This window comes from Callorhinus ursinus, unplaced genomic scaffold, assembly GCF_003265705.2.
Source record: "Callorhinus ursinus isolate GAN/ISIS: 27379988/994484 unplaced genomic scaffold, GSC_fseal_2.0 scaffold7, whole genome shotgun sequence".
Taxonomy (NCBI): domain Eukaryota; kingdom Metazoa; phylum Chordata; class Mammalia; order Carnivora; family Otariidae; genus Callorhinus; species Callorhinus ursinus.
Window position 1 is genome coordinate 68,403,823 of NW_027397069.1, and position 22,924 is coordinate 68,426,746.

The following is a 22,924-nucleotide window of genomic DNA, read 5'->3' on the forward strand; positions in this document are numbered from 1 at the left end:
CAAACAAACCAATGTCTTCTTTTCATTGCAGGCAAGTCACTTGGAAGAGGGGCTTTTGGAAAAGTGGTTCAAGCTTCTGCATTTGGCATTAAGAAATCACCCACATGCCGGACTGTGGCTGTAAAAATGCTGAAAGGTATGGGTGTCATAGTTTGGCTTTTAGCAGACGGGTTGCATACCCAAAATACTGGTATGAGCTAGATATGGCCTAGGTCCAAACTCAGCTATTTCTGCTTGGCCACATAGCGATCTTCTACTGCTGGAAGCATCCTTGGCTTCAGGAGTTTTAGATCAGGCCCGTGAGAGCTCAGAATAAACGTTATAAATGAAACAACCCAGCACTGTCCACGAGAAAACAATTTCTGTCACCTCAAAGATCTTTCTCCTCTCCCATCGTGGGCTCTAAAATACTAGGGACTTAAGCTCACTATAACCACAGGTTCAAAGTTTTGGAATGATCCATTATGACGTTGTAATGGGAAATTAGCTGTGCATCATAAATCCCAAAGTCTTAGCTGGGGCTGGACCTAACTATAAAGTAAAACTATGAAGCTGGAATAATTGAGATCCTCAGAAATCTAAACTATTTTATACTGTCAGGTCCTACCTGCAAAACATTTCCTCTTTAGAAATTTAAAAAAAATCTATCTATCTATCTATCTATCTAATCTATCTATATCTTTCTCATGATGAAAGATACTACCCCTCTCTGAAGCACCAGAGAAGTGAAGTCACATGACAAAGTGATTCATGACCACCACAAGACAGATGAAAATGAAAATAGGTGAAAACTGCATAAATCAGACATCCCAAAGATGCATGTTTCTTTTGAAGTATGGAAAATACTTCATTTCTTCATTCATGATGGAATTTTCATGTCATTTTGACTCATTTTCAGATTCCAAAACCCAAAAGTACTGGAAACCCAAAGGCCATTTTTTAGCTTTCCCAACTCTCCGAGATATGACCAGGGGCTCCTGAGGCATGGGAGGCCATGCACCCAGCCAAGCAGATCCCTAGGAAGGGCTCCAGGAGAAAGGACCATTTGTGTAGGGAGACTTCAGAGCGCTTCCTTCCTTCCAGCATGGATGCCAGCATTGCAAGAGCCCCATGAAGTGATATATTCTACCCGAAAAGGCTGTCCTTGTCAGGCAAAGTCTCTGATAAAGCTCTTCAAGGAACCTGACCGTTCTACCAGAAAGTAACCAGAGAAGGACTCTTATACCCACGAATCAGGACTTCTGCTCAAAATGGACTGCCCAGATGATGGCAGGCCTTCCTGTGAGAATCCCTGCATTCTAGCACCCTGCCCCGCACCCCATGCCCCAGATGCTGAAGAGAAGAGGCATCAACATGTCCTCTGTGTGAGAAAGTACCAGACTAGGTGCTTTCATGTGTTAGGTTGAACCACATGAAATTGCCATTTTTCTTATTTTTCTCTCTCCAGGCTTTTGAGGTAGATACTATTTTCCCAGTTTGCAGATGAGGAAACAGGGCTCTGAGAGGTTAAATCGCCTCTGCAAGGCCCTACAGCTCACGAGTGCAAAAGTCAGGATTTGAGTGCAGCACAACGCCCCCCTCAACCCTCCCGCCCACAGTGCTACATGAGAGGGGCTGCCGAGACCTGGCCTCCAGTAAATGGCCCATTGCTCCAAAATCCTAACATGATCCTAGCCCAAGTTATGGAGGCAACCTAATATCCAACCTTGAATGAAGCGAAACTCCATCTGGAAGCATCTGCTTCCTCAGCTGTCCCGTTTCCCTGCTTACTACCACACCGTCTCCTGGAGAGGCGGGTCTGCTGCCCATGCTTGTCAATTTCCATCCAAGATAACACCTGCCTGTAAATGGAACAATCCGAGCAAGAGAGCCTGGTTTTTTCCCCTCTGTGCTGAAGGGGCATAAAAGCATGCAGGGACTGATGAGTTTGAGGGGGACGATGCTGACTTGAAAAATTTTAAAGGCCCCAAAAATGTATTCTTTGTAATACAGAAATAGCGTGTGCAATATCTTTATAAATGCTTATCTTTTTAAGCCATGAGCCTTGATTTTTAAAAGATGGCCAAATCACCCACTATATAAAATTCCTAAAAACCATTTTCATTCAGCTTTCTTGCTCAAATTGGTTGGCCATCTGTTTCTAGGAGAAATTGAAAAGACAGAATGTCAGACATAGGCCATGAGTCAGAAGCTCTTTCAAAGTGCCCTTGAGCAGAACCTTTAACCTTTTTGGGCCTCATGCCCATGTCTGAAATGAGAAGAGTATTCATGGTGTTTATTTTTCTAACAAATATTTGTTGAGCATCTACTGTGAGCCAATCTCAACCCCGTTGGAAAGCTTCTAGTGTTTATCTGGTTATTACTTAGAAAATAATTTAAAAATGATTTGTGCTTATGAAATACCATGCACATGCTCTGGCCATTTCCCAGACTGTTCTACAGAAATACTTGCATATGTGTACAAAGATTACACACTGGCTATCTACTACAGCATTATTTGTAATGGCAAAACACACACACACACACACACACACACACACACAAACTAGAGATAGTTCGAATGTCAAGAATGCTATTAATCAACTAACAAGAATGGAAAAAGTCTCTGACATTAAAAAAAGCAAATCTTAAAAAAAAATAGAGAGGATTCCATTTATGTAAACAAAACAAGACCTTTAAGTGGATATATATGTTTATAAATACGTAGAAAAAAGTCTAGGGAAGTGAGTGGTTGGAATGACTTTCACTTTTTACTCTGTATAAATCATATTGTTGGAATATTTTACAACAAGATATGATTTTATTTTTTAAATTTTGTAAATGCCTTATAAATTAACCAATAAGAAAGACCCCCTCCCTACCATCACCAAAAAAAGAGAGAAAACAAACAGAACAAACTTAATTTAGGCTTTAGACTCTGCTAAATCTTAGAGTGATGTTGTTTATCTCTGCGAATGAAGTTGAAGTCAGATGCTTATGGATCCTTACAACTCAAGATAACCCTGCAGACTCCAGGGAGGAAAAGGTTATAGGGAGAAAATAACACATTGCAAAGATGTTTACAGAAGTGGCCATTCCACTCTTGCAGACCCTGGTGCTCCTTCTTTGTAACTCTTCAAAGAGGGGAAAGTGAGAAAAAGAGGGGAGGTGTGGGCACATCCCCTGTCTGGAAGGTTCTTGCTGCGCCTGGTTCTGCCAAGCGGAAGCCTTTGGAAGGCGCCTTCACGAGGTGCCCAGCTCTGAGTCGGCGCATTGGTGAGCAGACCAGGTCCACTAAGAGGAAATGCCCAGTGACTAACCCCACCACTGCTTCTGGGCCTTACTGTAATCAAAAGGATGTTGGCTCAGGAGGGAGGGAGTCATGAAAACAGTCTGGAGACTGGGCCTTTCTCCAGAATGTGGGGAAGTTAATGAAGCAACCGGCCGCGCATTGGCAAACATGGAGGACAGGAAAAGAGCCCCATTGTCCTGTCGCCCTGACTCTTCCTTGTTTCTCACACAGAGGGGGCCACAGCCAGCGAGTACAAAGCTCTGATGACTGAGCTCAAGATCTTGACCCACATTGGCCACCATCTGAATGTAGTCAACCTGCTGGGAGCCTGTACCAAGCAAGGAGGTAAATGAGGAGGGCCTGCTCCCTCTCCCGGTTCACATGCCAAGAGCAGAGTGGGATATATAGCTCCTTCTCCCCGTTCCTCCTCACCTCCTGAAAAACGGCCTCTCAGTAGGTCCAGAGGAAACAATTTGTCCATTTATGGAAAGGCGCTCCCATCCTAGAAATGCCTTTCCTGTACAGGTAACTGAAAGTTTCTAAAGAGAAGGATTCCCTTTGAGACCTCCTTCCATGGGCTCCAGGTCAAGTGGAGAGCATTTTTCTCTCAGGATGGCTTTGAAGGAGTGTGACCAGAGCTAAGGTAATGGATAGAAGGGTGAGCCTTCCTTGAAACTCCACATAAAGGAACGAGTCACTACTGGTGGGATCCCAGGAAGAGGGGATGTGAGGGACAACCAGAAGGGCCCTTCCCTTCAGACAGGTTTTCCCCGCTGGGCAAGTGGCTGGGACAGGGCTGTGGTCATGACTTGGGGCTCCAGCATGTTCCTGAAGACCTTTCTATCTTCCCCTGTGGCAAGGTTAGCACTTGGATATAGATGTATAATCACGGCTTCAGCCAGAAAGAAAGGTGCAAAAGACCTGTGCGCATCGGTGTTTTCCAAGGTCCACAAAACTAGTAGAGGTGAAGGGTAGTCGAGAAGACCCTGCCTGTTGGGAGTAGCGGTGGGTACAGAAAGCAGCTAAGGGCTGGGAGACCGCAACTAGAGTCGTAGAGACCCAGCCATAGTATGCTGCCTGTTTCTCCATTACCCTTGAGAATTGACAAGTGATAAGCCACCTGTTTTGCGTACAGGGCCCCTGATGGTGATCGTTGAATATTGCAAATACGGAAATCTGTCCAACTACCTCAAGAGCAAACGAGACTTATTCTTTCTCAACAAGGTAAGGAATTTAGGGGTTGGGAGTTTAGGTGATAGCAGCATAAAGCCAGAGAAAACTGTATTTTTCTGTTAATGACTAAGCCTAAAACCCAATCTCTGCTTTTTTCTTCCATGCTAATATACCACACTTTTTGTGGGCAGCGCAGAGAATATGTAATCCTCGCATATGAAGCGACAATTAGAGGTTAAAATTTCGAGTCATCTACCTAACTACCTATCCAAGCATCTTGATCATTTTCTTTCTTTCTCTCTCTCCGTAGATAGACACCCACACAACTCACTTAGTTATTTCTTTAAAGAAGATGATAGCAAGTATAATTGTCTCCATTTACTAGAGAAATTAAGGACTCAATCAACTGAGTGACTTTGCAGTGAACATGAAGCCAGAGAAATTATTTTCTCCTCTTGCTGTGCCCTTTACTTCACCTTCCCCGGACCCACACCTTCCCCTTGTCAGCCCCGTGTGTGCACAGAACCAGCTTTACCCACTGAAATAAAACCACATGACAAAAGGAACATGTAGGCTTAAGTCCTGAAGGCAGAGATTATTGAATGGAGGAGAAGGTTTAATAAAACTTCACCAGTGTGACCCATCCCAGCAGTGTTGTGTCTTTCTCTGGGCCGGAGCAGCTTGGAGAGCAAGGACTCAACATTATTACCTGATAATCAGCAGTGTGGTGATTAAACACACAGACTCCAGAATCAGACATCCTGGGTTTAAATCCTGTCTCTGTCACTCAAAATCTGGGACCTTGGGCAAGTTACTCAATCTCTTGGTCTCAGTTCCCTCCTTTACTAAATGGAGGTAAAAACAGAGCCGAACTCATGGCATTGTTGAGAGAATCCCATTTTTCACTGAGCTAAGCACTCCAGAAATGTTAACTATCCTTGTCATTATTGACCCACTGAGACAGAAAGACTGGGAGAGTCCAACTTAATGCCACTGATCTATACAACCTGCCCGATGGATAAAGTGCCGCACATCCAAGAATTACGCCCATCTGTCCCATGGACAAGAGTATTCACTGGACATACAAATAAGAACCACTGGACAGCTGGTCAATTCTCTCATCCCTTCAACTTTGACCCTACCAAAGACACAGGTGGTCTACCAGACTTGGAAACATATATGCGAGAACATATTGTCCCCAGTTTTAAGCCATGCCCTCCAATAGAACCTTGACGCTGAAGGGGCACATGACTGGCTCAGTCAGTAGAGCATGTGACTCTTTATATCTCAGGGTCCTGAGTTCAAGCCCCATGTTGAGGGTAGAGATTACTTAAAAAAAAAAAAAAAAATCTTGAATCTGGAAAGGACCTTGTGTTCAGCTAGTTCACTCTCTCACATTATAGATGTGCCCAGAAAAGTCAAGTAAGTGATTGGCTTAAGGACACTCCCTTACCCAGAGGTGAAGTCTGGGAGAAAAGAGCCCCGCTCTCTTGACAACCCTTGCAAAGCTTTTCTGTGCATTATGCTGGATAAGGAAAGCAGGGTGGGGGCAGGAGCGGGGGAGAAACCATAAGAAAAAGGGGAAAGTGGTGGCCTGGGTTGGGAGCAGTGCAAAGTCCCTGCAGTCCTGAAATCCTGGACTGGCTTCAAGAAGAACTAAGGCAGCAGCGTACCCCAGGGACCTGGGCAGGATGGAACATTTGGGTTCGTGCGTTCTTTGTTTAGAAAGCTCTGCTTCCTTCTCTGGCTATATTTAATGATTCGCCTCCCTGTTGGTGGAGCTCAGTGTTTTCATGGAAAACACATGGCTGTATTTCATATTTGGAACCTAAAGGAATATAAAGAGAAAGTGAAGGAAAAACCGAAAGGCTAAATAGAAATGGGATATTCCGTTTTCCAAATAAATGCAGCAGGATCTCTCAATACTATTTGTAATAAATGCACTGCCTTCTGCCAGAGTCCCGAAAGTTCCGTACATCCACCTTTATTTAACAGCGATGGTTACCAATAAGCAAAGCTGAACAGAGCATTGATTGAGAGTCAAGGACGGGATGAGGGAGCTTGAGTTAAGGCCCCTGCAGATGTGTCTGGGGCTGTGACCACTGGGAGGATGAGGAAGAAGGTAGCCCGGGGAGCAGAGAGCATGGATTGTCATGTGCTGAGCCATGAGCAGACCTGTCGAGCACTTTCCTCCCCACACCCTTGCCAGTGCCTTTTCCCTGCTGCCTTGTGGCCTGAGCAGGGGCCTTGTGAAAAATCCAATTCCAGTACCCAACTGAGCAGAACCAACTCTAACTGCCTCAGGGAGGCGCAGTAACAAAGAATTACAGTTTACCTCTTCCCAGGTAGGTCACCTGGGGTGGCAGTGTAGCCTGCCTGCCCCCCTGCAGGGCTCCTGCGGGGCTCTTGTCAGCAGGCAGGAGGCTAGTACCCCCCAGCCTAAATCTGTCTGGCTGTCCCTGCTGTGGCTCCCTCCGCTGTCCTCTGCTTACTCCCACTGCGCCCTCTAGTGGAAGGATCTCTCCTGATTTGTGACATGTCTAGGAAAAGCCAAGCAAGGATGTGGACCCAGCACTGCCTCGCTCCATGCAGGTGCATCAAGGGACACCACTGAGCCTCAGTCCCTGTCAGCCCCTTCCTCAGAACTGCCAGCTAGCATGACTGAGCCCAGGTCCAGGCTCGACCAGCACATAGTCACGAAGCCACCGGACGCACCAAATCTGTAGTGTCACAGTTATTAGGTGAATTACCAAAGATGATAAAAATCTTTTTCGGTTCCACACGAACACCCAGAACCAACACCTCCTTTCCTAGGAGGCCAAACATAATAAGATGGAGCTTTTCCAGTGAGGAAAATGAAACCCAAAAAGGGAGGTAATTTGCCCAATATCATAATGAAAGAGCCAGATTACACACCAGGGCTTGGATGCGCAGTCCAGGATGAAAGGCCTTTTCTACCCTTATTAGGATCAAACTGGATCTTTGTTTTTAATGGAGGGGAGACAAATGTTCGCATTCCCTCCTTCCCCAAAGAAACCAGAGAAATCGATAAGTATGGCCTTCTCTCCTTACACCCAGGGATTATGCCAAGTGAAGTCCCAAGTCCACTAGGGATTTGGGGATTTGTCTCTATTATTTGGATCATATTTCACAAGATGGTGTGTGGTATGGAAAAAATGGTAAAAGGCATGGACTGGAGTTGGCCAAACCTGGGTTCAAGCGTTGCCATTTACTACTTGCCTGTGACTTTTATTACTCACCTCCTCCAGACCTATTTCTTCATATATCAGCAAGAACTACTTCATAAAATTGTTACAAAGACTAAATGAGAAAAGGTACCTAAGAGTCTTAATATACTGGCTCACACCAAACAAGCGCTCAGTGAATACCAGCGACTGTTAACATTTCTTTATCCTACCTAAGATGCTATCTCGAAACCCACCCAAAAGCCGAACAGACTCCAGAACCCCATGAAGAGCCAGGCACCTGAGCATGGGGTTCTTGCCACCAATTTACCACCCGTTTTGTGCAATGACACTCTCCCAACTCAGGTGCCTGCCCGCATGAGGGATTAGTTTCCCTCATCGCTGTTCTGAAACTCTTTCCCCTGTATCCTTCTCGGTCGGTTCAAAGGATGCGGCTTTACACGTGGAGCCTAAGAAAGAAAAAACGGAGCCCGACCTGGAGCAAGACAAGAAACCAAGACTAGATAGTGTCACCAGCAGCGAGAGCTTCGCGAGCTCTGGGTTTCAGGAAGATAAAAGTCTGAGCGATGTTGAGGAAGAGGAGGGTAGGTATTAATTCCTTCCTGTCCTACAGTCTGAGATATTTTTACAACATACTGTGCATCTCTGACATTTTTTTCTTATTTATCACCCTAATAAACATCCGTGGGAGACTTGAAGGGTAATGTCCTGAGGAGATAAGATTTGAATTAAGATTATTTACAGAGTTACTAATTTTGACAGGGAACTGTGCAATTGTCTCCCCTCAGGGCTTCTTGTCCAAATGCATCACCCCCCCCCCCACCCCATGCCTGGGTAGAATGGGCTGGAGGCCTGGAAAAATCTCTGATGTTCGTTTTGAAACTCCAATGCTCTTGAAAATGAACTCTGATCTACTTGTTGGTTTTATGTTTTGCTAACATTGTTCCAATAAACTGGGATTTGGTGGAATAATAAGAGTCATTACAAACAGTTACGGTTTTAATGCTTTCCAGATTCTGATGATTTCTACAAGCAGCCCATCACTATGGAAGATCTGATTTCTTACAGTTTCCAAGTGGCCAGAGGCATGGAGTTTTTGTCTTCCAGAAAGGTCAGCCTTGTCTTTTACTGCTTTCCTTCTTTGCCAAGCCTGGACATGTGGGTGTTATATGGACACACACTCACCTTTGCTCTAAATCCACCCTTCCTAGTATTTGCTTATACTTACATAGAGTAAACATCACACCAAATGCCTTAATTTGTCCTGATAGGATGGAGGAGCCTCGGATACCAATGAGTAGAACTGGATTCTAGGGGAACACCTCACCAGATTTCAGACTAGACAAACCTGGTGACCATTCTCCACATTGCCCTCTGGCACATTTTCAAAACTGGCCAGAATCTCAGAATACACAACTTCTCCGGAGAGCTTCTGTTAATTCATCCATGTGGAGTGCTCCACGAAACCAGATCACGATCTGACCTTAGCAGCTCAGGATTAAAGGCCGGAGGTGGGGGAAGTGGGGTTTTGCTCACGGGAGACATCAGTGGCCAACTTGGTTTACCAGGATGCTGTCCTGCCCAAAAGTGGCAAAGCGGACTCGGGGCATTTCTTGGCTTTTGGGCCTTGGGGGGGGCCTATATTTGTAAAGAAATGCCTTCGTGTTTATGGTCACCCCATGGGCTTTGGAAGTCACTTCCTTCATGTAAAGGAAGCATGTGAAATGGATCTTCTAATTAAGAGGAATAAGGACACTGAAAAGGTGCAGGGAAATGGTGGGCTAGATTAAGGAAATGCATTGATGATGCAACTGTTTCATTCTAGTGCATTCATCGGGACCTGGCAGCAAGAAATATTCTTTTATCTGAGAACAATGTGGTGAAGATTTGCGATTTTGGCCTTGCCCGGGATATTTATAAGAACCCCGATTATGTGAGAAAAGGAGATGTAAGTCAGTATGATGTTTCTTTGACTCATTTATACCCTGTCATCTTTAAACCACAGACCAAAGCCCCTGGTAAATATTTACACACTCCCCGAAAACCCATCATGTGCTTTCTGTGAAGACGAGCAGCCCGAATGGGCTGTATACCAGAGAGCCCTTGCGTGGGGCTCAGAAAGACCCCCGTCTCCTGGTTCTGTTCTTTCCCCCATTGCTGGCTTGGTACCTGTCCTTTTGGGCGGCACTGCCAGAGCCTGCTAACCTGAGAAATGTTCAGCGGGGGCCTGGGAAGACCGTATCATCGCCTCCCTTTGACTCCTGTGGGAGTTCCCTGTACCGCTGGAGAGAACAGCCTGGACTCTTTCCCTCAAATAAACCCGGGTGATTGATTCAGCAGGTGTGGATATCTCAGGGAAGTGGGGGGAGGGGATCAATGTTATCTCGCTGACAAGGAAATGGTTTACCTCCCCTGCCTGCCTTCCTGCCTAGCATCTCCCTGCTGGCTCCCACTGGCTTCTCTTCCCTGCTTGTTTTTGAACAGAGTGTTATTTTGCACCTTTGTGGGTGACTTCCTGTGTCCTTTCTTCTCCAGCCGGAGGGCTGAAGCTGGGTCTGGGCTCTGACGATTACTCCGGGAGCAGTTCTCACACTTGAGCAAGCACACCCATCACCTGGAGGGCTTGTTAAACTCTAATTTACTGAGCTCCACCCCCCCCCCACCCCGAGATTCTGATGCAGGGAGTCTTGCGGGGCGGGGGCCTGAGAATCTGCCTTTCTAATGAGTTTCTAGGTGCTGCAGATACAGCTGCTCCCAGGACTAGACTTTGGGAACCATTGCCCCACGGTCTCCTTTTATAAAAGGAGAACAACAAACCTTCCTTGGGAGCACTGATTTGCGAAGTCTGTCCCTATTTTCTGTCATCTCTGTCTCTTCTGGACTCTCCCACTTCTGTCTCTCTCTCTTTCAATCCGTGATCCCATACTTCCTGTCAAATCCCATCCATCTGCAGTGCAAGGCCTAACCCACCGGGACTCCTGCTGTCTGGAGAAGGAAGATTTCTCGGCACACTGGAAAACCAGCCAAATGGTCTCCTAAATGCTATCTATCACCTTCCTTCCTTCCAGTGCCTTCGCCTGCTCCCCTGATCCAGTGACTTTTTAAAAATCCTGTCTTTTTTTTACATAGCAAGGCCTTTCAAAATCCTCCTTCGTCCACACCAAAAACCAAAACCCTGAAAATCATCGATTTTTCAGGATGTGCCCTAATTCAGATCATCCTTCTCCAGGACCCTGTAGAGCTCACACCTTTTGGGGGAGAAGGGCTTCTTCCCGAGTCCTGGAGGGAAGACATGCAGGATACATGGGAGGGGCTCACCAGACAGTGACTGCCCTCCCTTTTAGTGTGACACTGTTGTAAGGGTTTCCTCCATTTGAGGAAACCATAGCTGCTCTAGGAAATGATTTGTGGGCCAAGTGTTATCTGGGAGGGGAGCCCATGGGCACTTGGGTGGAACATGCTTTGTTTTCCAGTCCTTCTGCTCAAGGCCCCCCTGCTCTTTTCTAGACTCGACTTCCTCTGAAGTGGATGGCTCCCGAATCTATCTTTGACAAAATCTACAGCACCAAGAGCGACGTGTGGTCTTATGGAGTACTGCTGTGGGAAATCTTCTCCCTAGGTAAATCCGGGGGGAAGGAAGGGATCAAATACATGGCCCAGAACCAAAAGTCTGCATCCTCTGTCGAGTGTCCTCCGGATAGACTCACCCTTGAGATCAGCCTCTAAAAGACGCCTGGGTCCTTGTAGAAGCTCACATAAGGAACGGTGCATGCGTGTATGCCCTGTACTGGAAGAATGCTCTGTAGCAACACACATGGCGGGGGCGGGGGGGAGGGGCACACCAGCATCACATTAGCCAGTCTGACTACTTTCTCTCTTCCTTGCGCCTTCTCCTAATTCCTCAAACTCCCCAATTCCTAACGCCCTGCCCCTTCCCTCTCTGCATCACCCTCCCCTCAGAATTTCTCCAGAAAGGCCCCAGCAAGCACAGCTCGGCGGGCGTCGGTGTTAGAAACCAGCTCCAGCTTGGATATTAGCCCAGTTAGCCCTAGACGCTGGTTTACGTAGGATGAACAATGGGAACACTGGTTGTATTTATTCTGCTTCCAATAACATCCACGATGGGTGGCTAGAAGGCCTTTTCAAGGCCCCAGGCCCACAGATGTGCACAGAGCCCACATCTGCTCGCAGACAACACACTGATGCTCCGAGGCCTCCCAAGCGTGGGGTCTAGCCAACAGTCTTTTGGACTTTGCCAAAAATTTGCCTTTCAGAGCAAATAAAAGTCACCCAGTAACATCCCTGGTTTCCTGTAATGTGTGAAAACCATTCCCCTGCTTTCGATGACAGGCACCTGTTGCTTCCAGTCCTTGAAAGCAGTTTGGCGTCGGCAGTGGCCCCACAGTGACACGGTGCCAGAGCCACACGCCTCCCAGCTGCTTCCTACCAGCAGCAAGCACTAGAAAGTGCAGACAAACAAATGCTGAGACTAGATCCGAGGTCTGCAACAGGGCAGGTCAGGAGGCCTTGGCTGCCCCGAGCTCCAGCCAAGCGTCCCCCTCAAAGGAAATGTTACGTGGGTCTCCTGGATGGTAAACTGGGCGGGAGGCAGAGTCTGGGCCCCTCTCGGGCGCGGTCCCCGTTCAGCCTCACCCCGGAGCTCAAGGCCCCCTTTCCCTCGGGTCCCTCACAGCAGCCAGTCCTCCAGTTCTGTGAGGCATTTACAAGAACGTAGTGAAGTAAAGCATTCTCACTGAGGTGTGACTGATCCCCGAGTATCCGATTCCAGGGCCACTGGCGTCTTAAAAAGAATCTCAGTCACCCCAGGTAGGCGTCTCTAATGATGGGCTTTCTTTAGAGTTTCTTGTGGGGAGATGGGAACCCCCTGCAGAGGACACCCCTTCTCCCGACGTGGGGATGGCCTGTGGGCATCGGACACCCAGCACCACAGGACCGACCAGGCAAGCCTGCGCTGCTGGCGGGGATCTGCCGAGCCTCTCCCCAGGTGGTACTGGCTGTGGACCTCCATTCCGATCACTGGGGACTTGGGACTAAGCCATCAGTCTAAAGGGAGGAGGCAAACACGGACTTGCTTCCCCGTGGTCTTCTGCACCCCGAAACCGTGATGTACCCTGTGCTTCCCCATGCTGTCTCCTACAGGTGGGTCTCCATACCCGGGCGTGCAAATGGACGAGGACTTCTGCAGCCGCCTGAAGGAAGGCATGAGGATGAGGGCCCCCGAATACGCACCTCCTGAAATGTGAGCCCCCAACTTCCTCCCTTCCCCGCCCGACCTCGCTCTTCCCACCAGCACACCTCCAAGAGGGGAGCGTCCTGTCAATGATGTTCAGCCCCTCTTGGGCCCAGCTGTGCTGGGACTATTTTCTGGAAGTGGGACACATTATCCCTGACCCGTGCCTCCCTATTTCCCCTCTTGAGCACGGACATGACTTTTCAAGGCCATTAGCGGGAACTGAAGTTAGAAATTGGGCTTCTAGGTATGAATGCCGGCACACTGAACAGACCACCCAGGCACTGAATGCAAGACCTTGTCCTCCTTCACAAAGCGGGAGCCAAACGAGCTAAGCAGCCACAGGGATGAAGGGCTAAAAGCCACTATGGACCAGCCAGTCCTCCATTCACGCTACAGACCCGTGAGGGGGGTTCATGCGGAATTCAGGGGAAGAGGTGTAGGAGAGGAAAAGAATCTCCCGAATGAAGTAGTAATCCTTCTCCCCAGAAGGCTCCATGGGCATTAAGACTTCTCGAGACTCATTTTGGGAATTGGCAGCTGTGTGGAGCTTTTTCTTGAGGTGGATCCCTGCTTAGGATCCTAGGACTCCAGGCTCCTCGGGAAGGCGTTCTCCATCCTGCAAACGCTTGCTGGCCTCCCTCAGACACTCTGTTTCCCTGAAGCTTTGTGGATGTTTTGAACTTTGAGGCCTAAGCAGGAATGTGATGACCCTTGCAGTTCTGTCGAGCTGCTGACGAGGACTCGGACCTCCCCATGGCGGCACCACCTTTCCTGAACTGGCAGGCGGCCCTCCCTGTGCTACCCACACAATGGGGTCTTGTCAGAAGCCCTGGGATGGCCTCTGGGGAGGAGTCAGAGGGAATGAAGGAAGTATGGGCTTGGCCAAAGTGCAAGGTTGCTGTCTTTTTCCTTCATCATCTGGAGACGAGGCTAGGTCAGAGCCCGGACGAGAGTGGGAGACTCGGGCTTGTGAAGGCAATGCTGGGGAAGAGCATGAGTGCAGAAGGGAGCTAGGGGCACCTGTGCTTGTCGGGCCTGTGTGGGGTCTGGTCAGGGAAGTCCGGGGACCTTGAGGCAGGGCTCCTTTCGGAGAGCTGGGAACAGAGTAGCCCCAGGACGACATTTGGGCTGTGGAGTGTGGAAGGCATTGAGAGTTTTTAATCGCTTGCTTCCTTTGGCTTGGTGGAGAGGGGCAACAGCTGGGAGATCTGGTGTAAAAGGAGATTACTTCGCACTTCATGGTTTTCTAAGCGTTTCCCCCACACAGTTTCAGCTAAAGCTCGCAGCAACCTCGAGGGGCGGACAGACAGATGTTATAATTCGAATTTGAGGAGTAATGAAACTAATCCTCTCAAAAGTGAAGTGATGGGTCCTCCGTCAACTAAGCAGCAGAGGAGACGTTTAAGAAGCCTTTTGGACTGATTTCCCTAGATCACAAGGCTGTTAAATTAGAAATACACCCACATTCCTAATATGTCCACTCATGCTTTGAATATTTCTTCCACTTTTCATATACTCTGACAAACACGGGGCACCCGGGTGGCTCAGACGGTTAAGTGTCTGCCTTCGACTCAGGTCATGATCCCAGAGTCCTGGGATCGAGCCCCGCGTCGGGCTCCCTGCTCAGCGAGGAGTCTGCTTCTCCCTCTGCCCTTCAGCTCCTGTTTTCTCTCTCTCTCTCTCTCAAGTAAAATCGATCAATCAGTCTTAAATCTGACAATCACAAGACTAGTTCTCAACTACTAACCATAATAATTGCAGTCATTACTAGGTAACGCCTAATATTAACTAAACAGTTATTTAGTGCTTAAGTGCCAGGCACTGTTTTAAGTGTCTTTTAACCCATACTAACTTACCTAATGCTCATAACAACCCTATAAAGTAGGTACAATTATTAACGCCATTTTACAGGTGAGAAAACCAAGGCACAGAACATCTAAGTGATCTGAGACACTGCTAATAAGTTTGTCTGAGCCCAGAGTCCACACCAGGCCACATACCTGCAGGGTCTGTTCTAGTACCTATGCAGATTCTAGTCCAAAAGGATGCTAGAGGTACAAAGTCATATCAGCTTTGGACTGAAAACACCCTTGGACTTCATCAAAGCTTCAAGTCTTCACATTAACCACTCCCGGGAAACCCTCGTATCCCACGCAGCCTGTAGAGAGAAGGATGGTTCCTCAATGCTGGAGAGTTCTAGAAATGGTGAAAAGCAGTGGCTTTGTGAAATGTTTGTTCAGAAGCCTGGAATCCAAACCTTCGGCCATTCTCAAGCATTCGAGAGCTGGTGGAGAATTGCCGTCTTGTTTGCGCCACAGCGGGAAGGCCTGAGTGGAGGACAAAGTGCAGCTCTTGGAACTGGCCTCTGTGACCTGAACTTGGCCTAAAGTGGCATGCAGTTGGGGGCTTGGGTGATAGCTTGAGAAGGAAGCCCTTCCCACAGCTGGTTTCAAGGAGGGCTGTTGGGGTGGGTGCAGCTGGTGTCTCTTTATTGTGTTCAACCTGTTTACTTAGTGATGTAAACTGTTCAACCCTGAGTGGCTGGTTCCTCGCCCAGGGCCTGTTTAATCAGATGTCTTTCAATAAGGAAACAAGCAATGAATGTTTTGATTTTTTTTTTCTTTTCCTTTGGTGTTTGCTGAGATGATTTTGCATTGGATTTTAGGCAAGAGGAATGGAAACTAGAAATCAGAAACCAAGAATCAAAATAAAAACAGCAAGTAGTTGTAGGTGGTCCCTTTTGCTAGTTTGGGCAGAGAGAAGCCAGGGTGAGTCCTGATCACAGCAGCTTTTGGCTCAGCAGGGAAAGGGTGCTGGCTGAGAGAAGTCGGGGCCCCCAACAGGACCACCCCGCTTTCTTGCCTGGTTCTAGCCAGGCTACCTTTTATACATTATCAGCGTGTATACATTGAATGTCCTTCCAACAGCCTCCAAGACTGCTCATTGCTAGAGCTGCCTTGGATGATTAGGCCTCAGGGTGGTAGGATGGAAGAGGGCCAGCCTTCATCACATCACAGCCAGCGTATTGGGGGTGTGGGACCACGGGCTTTGTCAGTGACCTCCTGTCTCCTTGGTAAACGTTTTTGTACCCAGCTCGAAACATTAGTAAAATGTGTAAACCTCAAGTGAGCTCCATGTAGGATTGTGCAGACTGTGTCAGGCCACTAGCAGGCTGGGCCAGGTTGCCTGACCGGAGCAAGTGCCTGGAGCCCTCGCTCTGAGGCTGGTGGTCAGGGACAGTCAGGGACATGGGCCCTGCAGCCCCTTGTCCTAGGTCCCCCAGACAGTGGGGACAATGGCCCCCAGTTGGAGAGCCCGTGTTCCTCTCTTCACTCCCAGTTTCCTGCCTGTCTGCACATTGAGCCTCGGTAGGGTGGTCCTTGACATTGGCCTTCACAGCTCTTGGGACCCGTTGAGGCCCACCGCACCCCCTGGGAGTTAAGTAAAATAGGTATAGTAGAGGAGACACATGGGCGGGAGGGAACCAGAATCGTCTTCTGAGAAGAGTCCTGATCCGTCAGTCTGGACAAAGTCAGGAGAATCTGTGATTCAGACAAGTGGTCTTTATGAGCTCCAGTCCCTTAATCAAAGACGTAGGATATGTACTCACTGGGTACTCAGAAAGTAGAACCTCAACTTCACCATCCAACTATTCGGGGAGCTTGCTTTTGAAGACCAGGACCCACGGAGGGTGTCTGAAGACCACATGGGGCCACCCCTTCCCTGGGGACCAAAGGAGACCCCCCCCCCCCCCACCGCCCGACCGCAGCGTCTTGCCTCTCAGAATTGTTTTTCATGAGTGGTACGTTTGCTCTTCAGGCTTTGGTTGAAAGACAAGGTACAAGATGGTCCCATGAAGTCATTATTTCCTAGATGGAAATTACACTCTTGAGAGGCGTCTAGCACAGCTTCCTTTCGGATTTCAGTTCTAGGAATAGCCGTGATTCTTCCAAGTAACTGGTCTGTTTTTAACTTTTGCCTTATGTGCACCACATAACTGATTATCCCTTCTTTTCACCAGCCACCTGGGAGCTGGGAGCCCTGCCTCCATCCAACCACTCAGAGTCAGGAAGCACATTTTGCAGATTAACTTTGTGCTTTTGCCTTTATTTTCCCTTCCCCCTGATGAGCTTTTCTCTTTTCATAACCTTCCTATATTCCTGCTGTCTCTGTTGGGCACCTCATCTGTCCTTTGAAATAAATGGGGAGATCCTTCAGAGACACTGGGAGCAGCTGGGCCAGCCTGAAAGCATGGGTCTAAGAAGTGGCAGTGGGGGGTGGCAGGGTTCTCAGGCTTTTCGCAGGCCTGGGTTAGGAACACCCAGGTCCCGGCACTACAAGTAATGTCTGCAATATGGCTTACGACTTGATGGAAGGAGCCTTGCTATCTCTTCCCAGAGACCAGCCTGACTTCCTTATCAAATAATGGAGTGCTTGTATGGCAGGTCCTGAGCTAGGTGAGGGGCACGGAGATGTGGTCCCTGCCCACGTGGTGCTAACAGCCGGGTTCTGATCCAGTTCCAAATTCTGAGGCCATTCAGACTTTGCTCCTACTTGGTCAGAGTCCTTCTCTAGTCCAGATGATCTTCTGAGAGAAGATACTACTTACAGTAAACATCTCTTGAGGAGAACAAAGAGCCCAAGGAGAGTAAATCTGTAACCCAGTGTGTGTACAGACCCCTGGCGTGTGTTCTTCTTGGTGGGGGGGGGGGTAGGGGGAGGGGGCAGGCAGAGACCTACATCCCCTCAGACAGGATCAAGAGAAGAGCCCAAAACCTTTCCATCTCCAAGGTCAGAGGAGAAGAATTGTAGAGGAAGCCTGTTGACATTTAAGGATGAGATTAAGACAAACGTTTTCATACCCAGAAGCCCAGCCTGTACCTAGTGCCTTGAGAGGGGTGGGAGGCCAGTTTGTAATGGCAGCTTTGAAATGCTGGGGCTGGCAGAGGGAGAGGGGGTCAGCCACATGCAAGAAACCTGCACGCAGCCCAAGGAACAACCCACATGCTACACAAACATTCACCTTTTGGAAGGGACCGTAGTCCTGTATACAATGCTTTCTCTACCCGTCTCCACTGCTGAGCTCAATCATGGAACCGTGAGGCCCTGGACATACCACATACTTCTTAAGAAGCCTGAGTCGATTCTTTTTTTTTTTTTTCCAGCCTGAGACTATAACTACTACAAATAATTCACCCATGGATATTTGTGTCTATGAGAACTTTTACCTTTACGGGACATTGCCCGGCTTTTGACAGTGAGGGGAGGAGCTCTAAATTGCATACCTAAGTGCAAGTCAACAGCAGGGCTTCCTTTTCCAGGAGCCCTGCTTTATTCAAGAAGAGCTCCTGCCTACCCAAACCACAAGCACTCCAAAGAACTTGGGTGGCGATGGATTCTGGAGGGTTGGTTTGTTAGTCTGCCTTTGTAGACATGTTTTCCGCTATCAGTAGGACCTAGCCCAAACAGCCTTGTGTGGGAGGGTGCTGCATGCCCACATGCAAAAATGAAGGCAAATACAGTATTCTACAAGCAGCATAATCTTTATCTGTAAGACGACACCCATCACTTTGCTGATGCATGTGGGGCAATTTACACAATTAGCACTGGTCTCCAGCTAGTTCTGTTGTGCTTTCACCCAACAGCTATCAGATCATGTTGCACTGCTGGCACAAAGACCCAAAAGAAAGGCCAAGATTTGCAGAACTTGTGGAAAAACTAGGCGACTTGCTTCAAGCAAATGTACAACAGGTAAAGCTGAATTTATCTAGGATGTCGGAAGACCCAAATGCCTTTGAATATAAGTCAAGGGGGTGTTTTCTTTGTTTTAAGAGCTATTAATAGCACGATTAGCAGTTAAATGTATGTGTGTGTGTGTGTGTGTGTGTGTGTGTGTGTATGCGCACGCGCACAGTGCATATGCACAATTATCTTCCCAAAACACAACAAAGATTGTGGAAATGACACAGTTGAAGCTGTCACAGACATGGGTTAAAATAGAAATTTGTACAATTAGAGCTCTATCTTTGGTATTTTAGGACGGTAAAGACTATATCCCACTAAATGCCATACTGACAGGAAATAGTGGGTTTACGTATTCATCTCCTGCCTTCTCTGATGACTTCTTCAAGGAAGATACTTCAGCTCCAAAGTTTAACTCAGGAAGTTCTGATAATGTCAGGTAAGATTTCTTTCTTTCCCCAGCCTTGTATTATAAAATTTTCAAACATTAAAAAAAAAAAGTCTACCTCCTAAATTCAACCATAGTTAACATTTGGCCCTATTTTGTCTCTATTGTATACATTCTATGTGCATTTTTTTTCTTTTTGCTGAACCAATTGAAAGAGAGCTTAAGGCATATAACATTCTACCCCTAAGTCTTGTAAGAAGGTCGTTCTCCTGTGTTACCACATCAAAATTATCACAAAGAAATTGATAGTTCCTTAATAGTATTAAATATTCACCTTTCCATAAGTTCTCCAAATGTCTTTTATACCTTAAGAAAAAACAAAAGACAAACACAGGATCCAATCAAGAATAACACATTGCAGGGCGCCTGGGTGGCTCAGTTGGTTAAGCGACTGCCTTCGGCTCAGGTCATGATCCTGGAGTCCCGGGATCGAGTCCCACATCGGGCTCCCTGCTCAGCAGGGAGTCTGCTTCTCCCTCTAACCCTACCCTCTCTTGGGCTCTCTCACTCTCTCTGTCAAATAAATAAAATCTTAAAAAAAAAAAAATAACACATTGCATTTTCTTTTATTCTTGGATACTCCTACATCTTTTTTCCCCCCAATAACTTTTCTTTTCATAAGGCCTTAGATAAAACAAACTTTTTTTTTTCTTACTTGACACACTAACCTCTCTCTCATCACTGCAGAAGAAGTTGGGGAAGAGATAAGGGGAAAAAATACTGACTGAGTGCCTCTACTGGGTGCTAGTGGGGCAGGAATTGGCTCTTGAGTACTAATGGTTACATGTGTATTACACATGTTTAGCACTAACAGTTATACATGTATCAACACGTCATTACTAGTGGTTATACATGCATCCCACATAAGTCCTAACAGTTACATATGGATGTTCATTACTGCTAATGGTTCCACGTGTATCAAACACTCAGTACTAATGGGTACACAGACACGTGCTGTGTGTAGTCTGGCCCTGTGTAAGCTCTTTATGGACATCAATTCCTTTAATGCTCAATACTATACAGTAGGTATTCCTGTTCCACAAATGGGGACATTAGGCTCCGTGGGAGATAGCTTGCTTTCAAAAATGGTGTGTCTAGAAAGTGGCAGATTGGAGTTTGTAACCTAGGTATTTTGATACTCCCTCCATGCCATTAGAACAATTTTTAGGATCTTTAGACTATCCTGTGGGCCTTCCAGCATCTTTATCTGCAGAAGGCACAACCCTAGAGCTTTGACCTCAGTTCAGCCAGGGGAGGCATGGCTAAGGGTTGGGACAGTCTGAAAAGACTGACAGCCTTCTCTGACAGGCCTAGAAGTCCAGTGGCCAGCCCAGATTTGTGGTCATGGGTTATAGGTCACTGGCACTGCTCACAGTTCACAACCAGCCCAGAGGCTGAAACAGATGAATCACCCCCATTTTTTTTTAAGATAGGAAAACTAGCTGGGATTGAACACATTAGCAGTATCTGATTGTATCTTTGATACATGATACATGTATCAACACACCACTGAATCACTTTTTTTTAAGAAAAAAAAGTCACCTAAATTTTTAAGATAAAAAAATTACCTATTGAATCACCCTCCCCCCCCCTTTTTTTTTTTAAAGAAAACTAGCTGGGATTGACATATTAGCAATATCTGATTGTATCAGAGATGGGGGAGGGAAATCGTCAGTTTTGGGGCCTTTACAGGATGCTGCTGAGCCTTAGGCCAATAAGAAGCTTATCTAAGAAATTGGGCCTTGCAAGTGATGATAGGGTTTCAGACTGAGAAACTCAGTCTGTAGGTTAACTTGCCTTAGGAGGAACCATATGGTGGAGATCTCTGCCAGCCTTCCTAATGGATCATCAACAATAGATCAGTAGGTAGTTATAGGGAAAACACAAAAATACTACCCATTTCTCCCAATCTGGAATCCAAGAACAGAATATACAGGACTAGCCGTTAAATCAGCTGTGTGACCTTGCGAGGTCATTCCCTTGGTCCCCTCACATCCTTTGAGAAGTAGGCAGCTATACATTATCAAGTCATATCCCTTCTCTGGGCATCATTTCTCTCCTTTGTAAGGGAGGGTGTTTAGACCACATGAGGATTCAGGTTTCTTCTAGGCCTGACATTTCTCCAATTCCACAAGGGACTAGAAGCCCAACCACTGAGGAGTCTCTCAAGGGTCCCTCTGGGGTTTTGCTCAAAACTCTGCAACGTGGATGGACAACCATGGGAGGCCCTTAGGGGGAACACAGCAAGAGACCTGCAGCCTCAGGAGCCAGAGGATTCCTTTGGTACTTCTGTTCACCTCAGCTGGGATACAATGCCCATAGTCTCCCAACTACTAAAAGCTGGATTCATTTTCCTGTCTTGATTATTCTTTCTGCTCCTTTATCAGATACGTAAATGCTTTCAATTTCATGAGTCTGGAGAGAATCAAAACCTTTGAAGAACTTTCGCCAAACACCGCCTCTATCTTTGATGTAAGTAATGGAATTCACCTACTCAGGGCACCCTGGCAGGACCCTTTGCTGGACTCTATCCAAACACAAACTCCAGTGGTTTTGTGGCTCTCAGTCCATGGGTGTCAGTAATGAGTAGTGGCTGAAATGACAATTTCAGGGGACTGACAACAAGACTTAGCTATACAGAGCCAATAGGTAATTCTGAAATTTGACAATGACCTGGAATTCACTCCAGGGTCCACATCTTCACCTGGTCATAGTTTAGTCCCTTAGGAAACTTCATTGTGTGTTTCTAAGCTTCTTGGCTATCAATGATGGAATCCTGCTTCCAGATTAATGGAGGAACTCAAAGCTGTGAGTGGCTGGGTCTTCATGATGTAACAGAAAGCTCTCCCTTAAGAATAGCCTTGAGGGGGCGCCTGGGTGGCTCAGTCGTTAAGCGGCTGCCTTCGGCTCAGGTCATGGTCCCGGGGTCCTAGGATCAAGCCCCGCTTTGGGCTCCCTGCTCGGCGGGAAGCCTGCTTCTCCCTCTCCCACTCCCCCTGCTTGTGTTCCCTCTTTTGCTATGTCTCTGTCAAATAAATAAATAAAATCTTAAAAAAAAAAAAAATAGCCTTGAGGTCCTGAGAGAAGTCTACCCAGGCCTTACGCTTCTTCCCACTGAGGTTCTAGAAGCTGAACAGCCATGGTCCTACCCAGCCACACTGGGAGAAGCAATCCAGTACAGGCCAGCAAACACAAGGCCTTACCCAGCTGTCTGTTTGAAGCTCTGGAACGTGAGGTTGAGAGAGTAAGGGGAGGAGGGGGAGGGGCTGGGCAAGAGTGCCCTTCTGCCAGCGAGCCCCTGACAGTGTGATCTCCAGGTAAGCACCGTGGTCACTAAGCGGGCTAGAAATGCCGAATCTCAGGACCTGTCCATACTCACTGAGTCAGACTTTGCCCTGTCACAGGGTCCCCAGGGGACTGATGTGCAGAGTAAAGTTTGAGGAGCACTGGTATTACTCAGATCCCATAAAAGGGCCGGAAAACCAACCACAGTGTGAAGGTGAGGACCACAAACACTGTGACTTGATACCCAGCACAGTCATCATTTAAAAAGCACCAAAAGCTTTTCAAACACACTAAAGAGGAAAAGATGACTAGAACACTTAAAAGCATTACAACTAAGCCGCAGAATACCAAAGTAAAGTAGCTGGAAATTTTGTTTTGCTTAGCAAGCTGGTTTTAAGTTCTAGGACGTGATACTGAGCAAAACATGGAAGATTTCTGCCACCTTAACCCTCCCCAGCCCGATACAGTGGGGCCACAACAGCTTCTTTGCTCGCTTAGGTTTGCTTACTGATGAGTAAGGACATGAACACAGCCCCATCAGAGAC

The 22,924-nt window shown here is 47.3% G+C and overlaps 1 protein-coding gene across 3 annotated transcripts in view; it reads left to right on the top strand.

Moving 5' to 3' along the window:
* Positions 1-22,924, top strand: part of FLT1 (fms related receptor tyrosine kinase 1) — a 171,687-nt gene that overhangs the window by 141,704 nt on the left and 7,059 nt on the right. For 2 of the 3 annotated variants that reach the window (XM_025875119.2, XM_073894742.1), the window contains exons 18-28: positions 32-136; positions 3,503-3,616; positions 4,407-4,495; positions 8,078-8,234; positions 8,664-8,761; positions 9,476-9,598; positions 11,158-11,269; positions 12,811-12,910; positions 18,550-18,655; positions 18,943-19,085; positions 21,482-21,566. In XM_025875119.2, coding sequence (XP_025730904.1) covers positions 32-136; positions 3,503-3,616; positions 4,407-4,495; positions 8,078-8,234; positions 8,664-8,761; positions 9,476-9,598; positions 11,158-11,269; positions 12,811-12,910; positions 18,550-18,655; positions 18,943-19,085; positions 21,482-21,566 — 1,232 coding nt within the window. The remainder of the gene's footprint in view (positions 1-31; positions 137-3,502; positions 3,617-4,406; positions 4,496-8,077; positions 8,235-8,663; positions 8,762-9,475; positions 9,599-11,157; positions 11,270-12,810; positions 12,911-18,549; positions 18,656-18,942; positions 19,086-21,481; positions 21,567-22,924) is intronic. The other variant, XM_073894741.1, reaches the window with a different exon arrangement.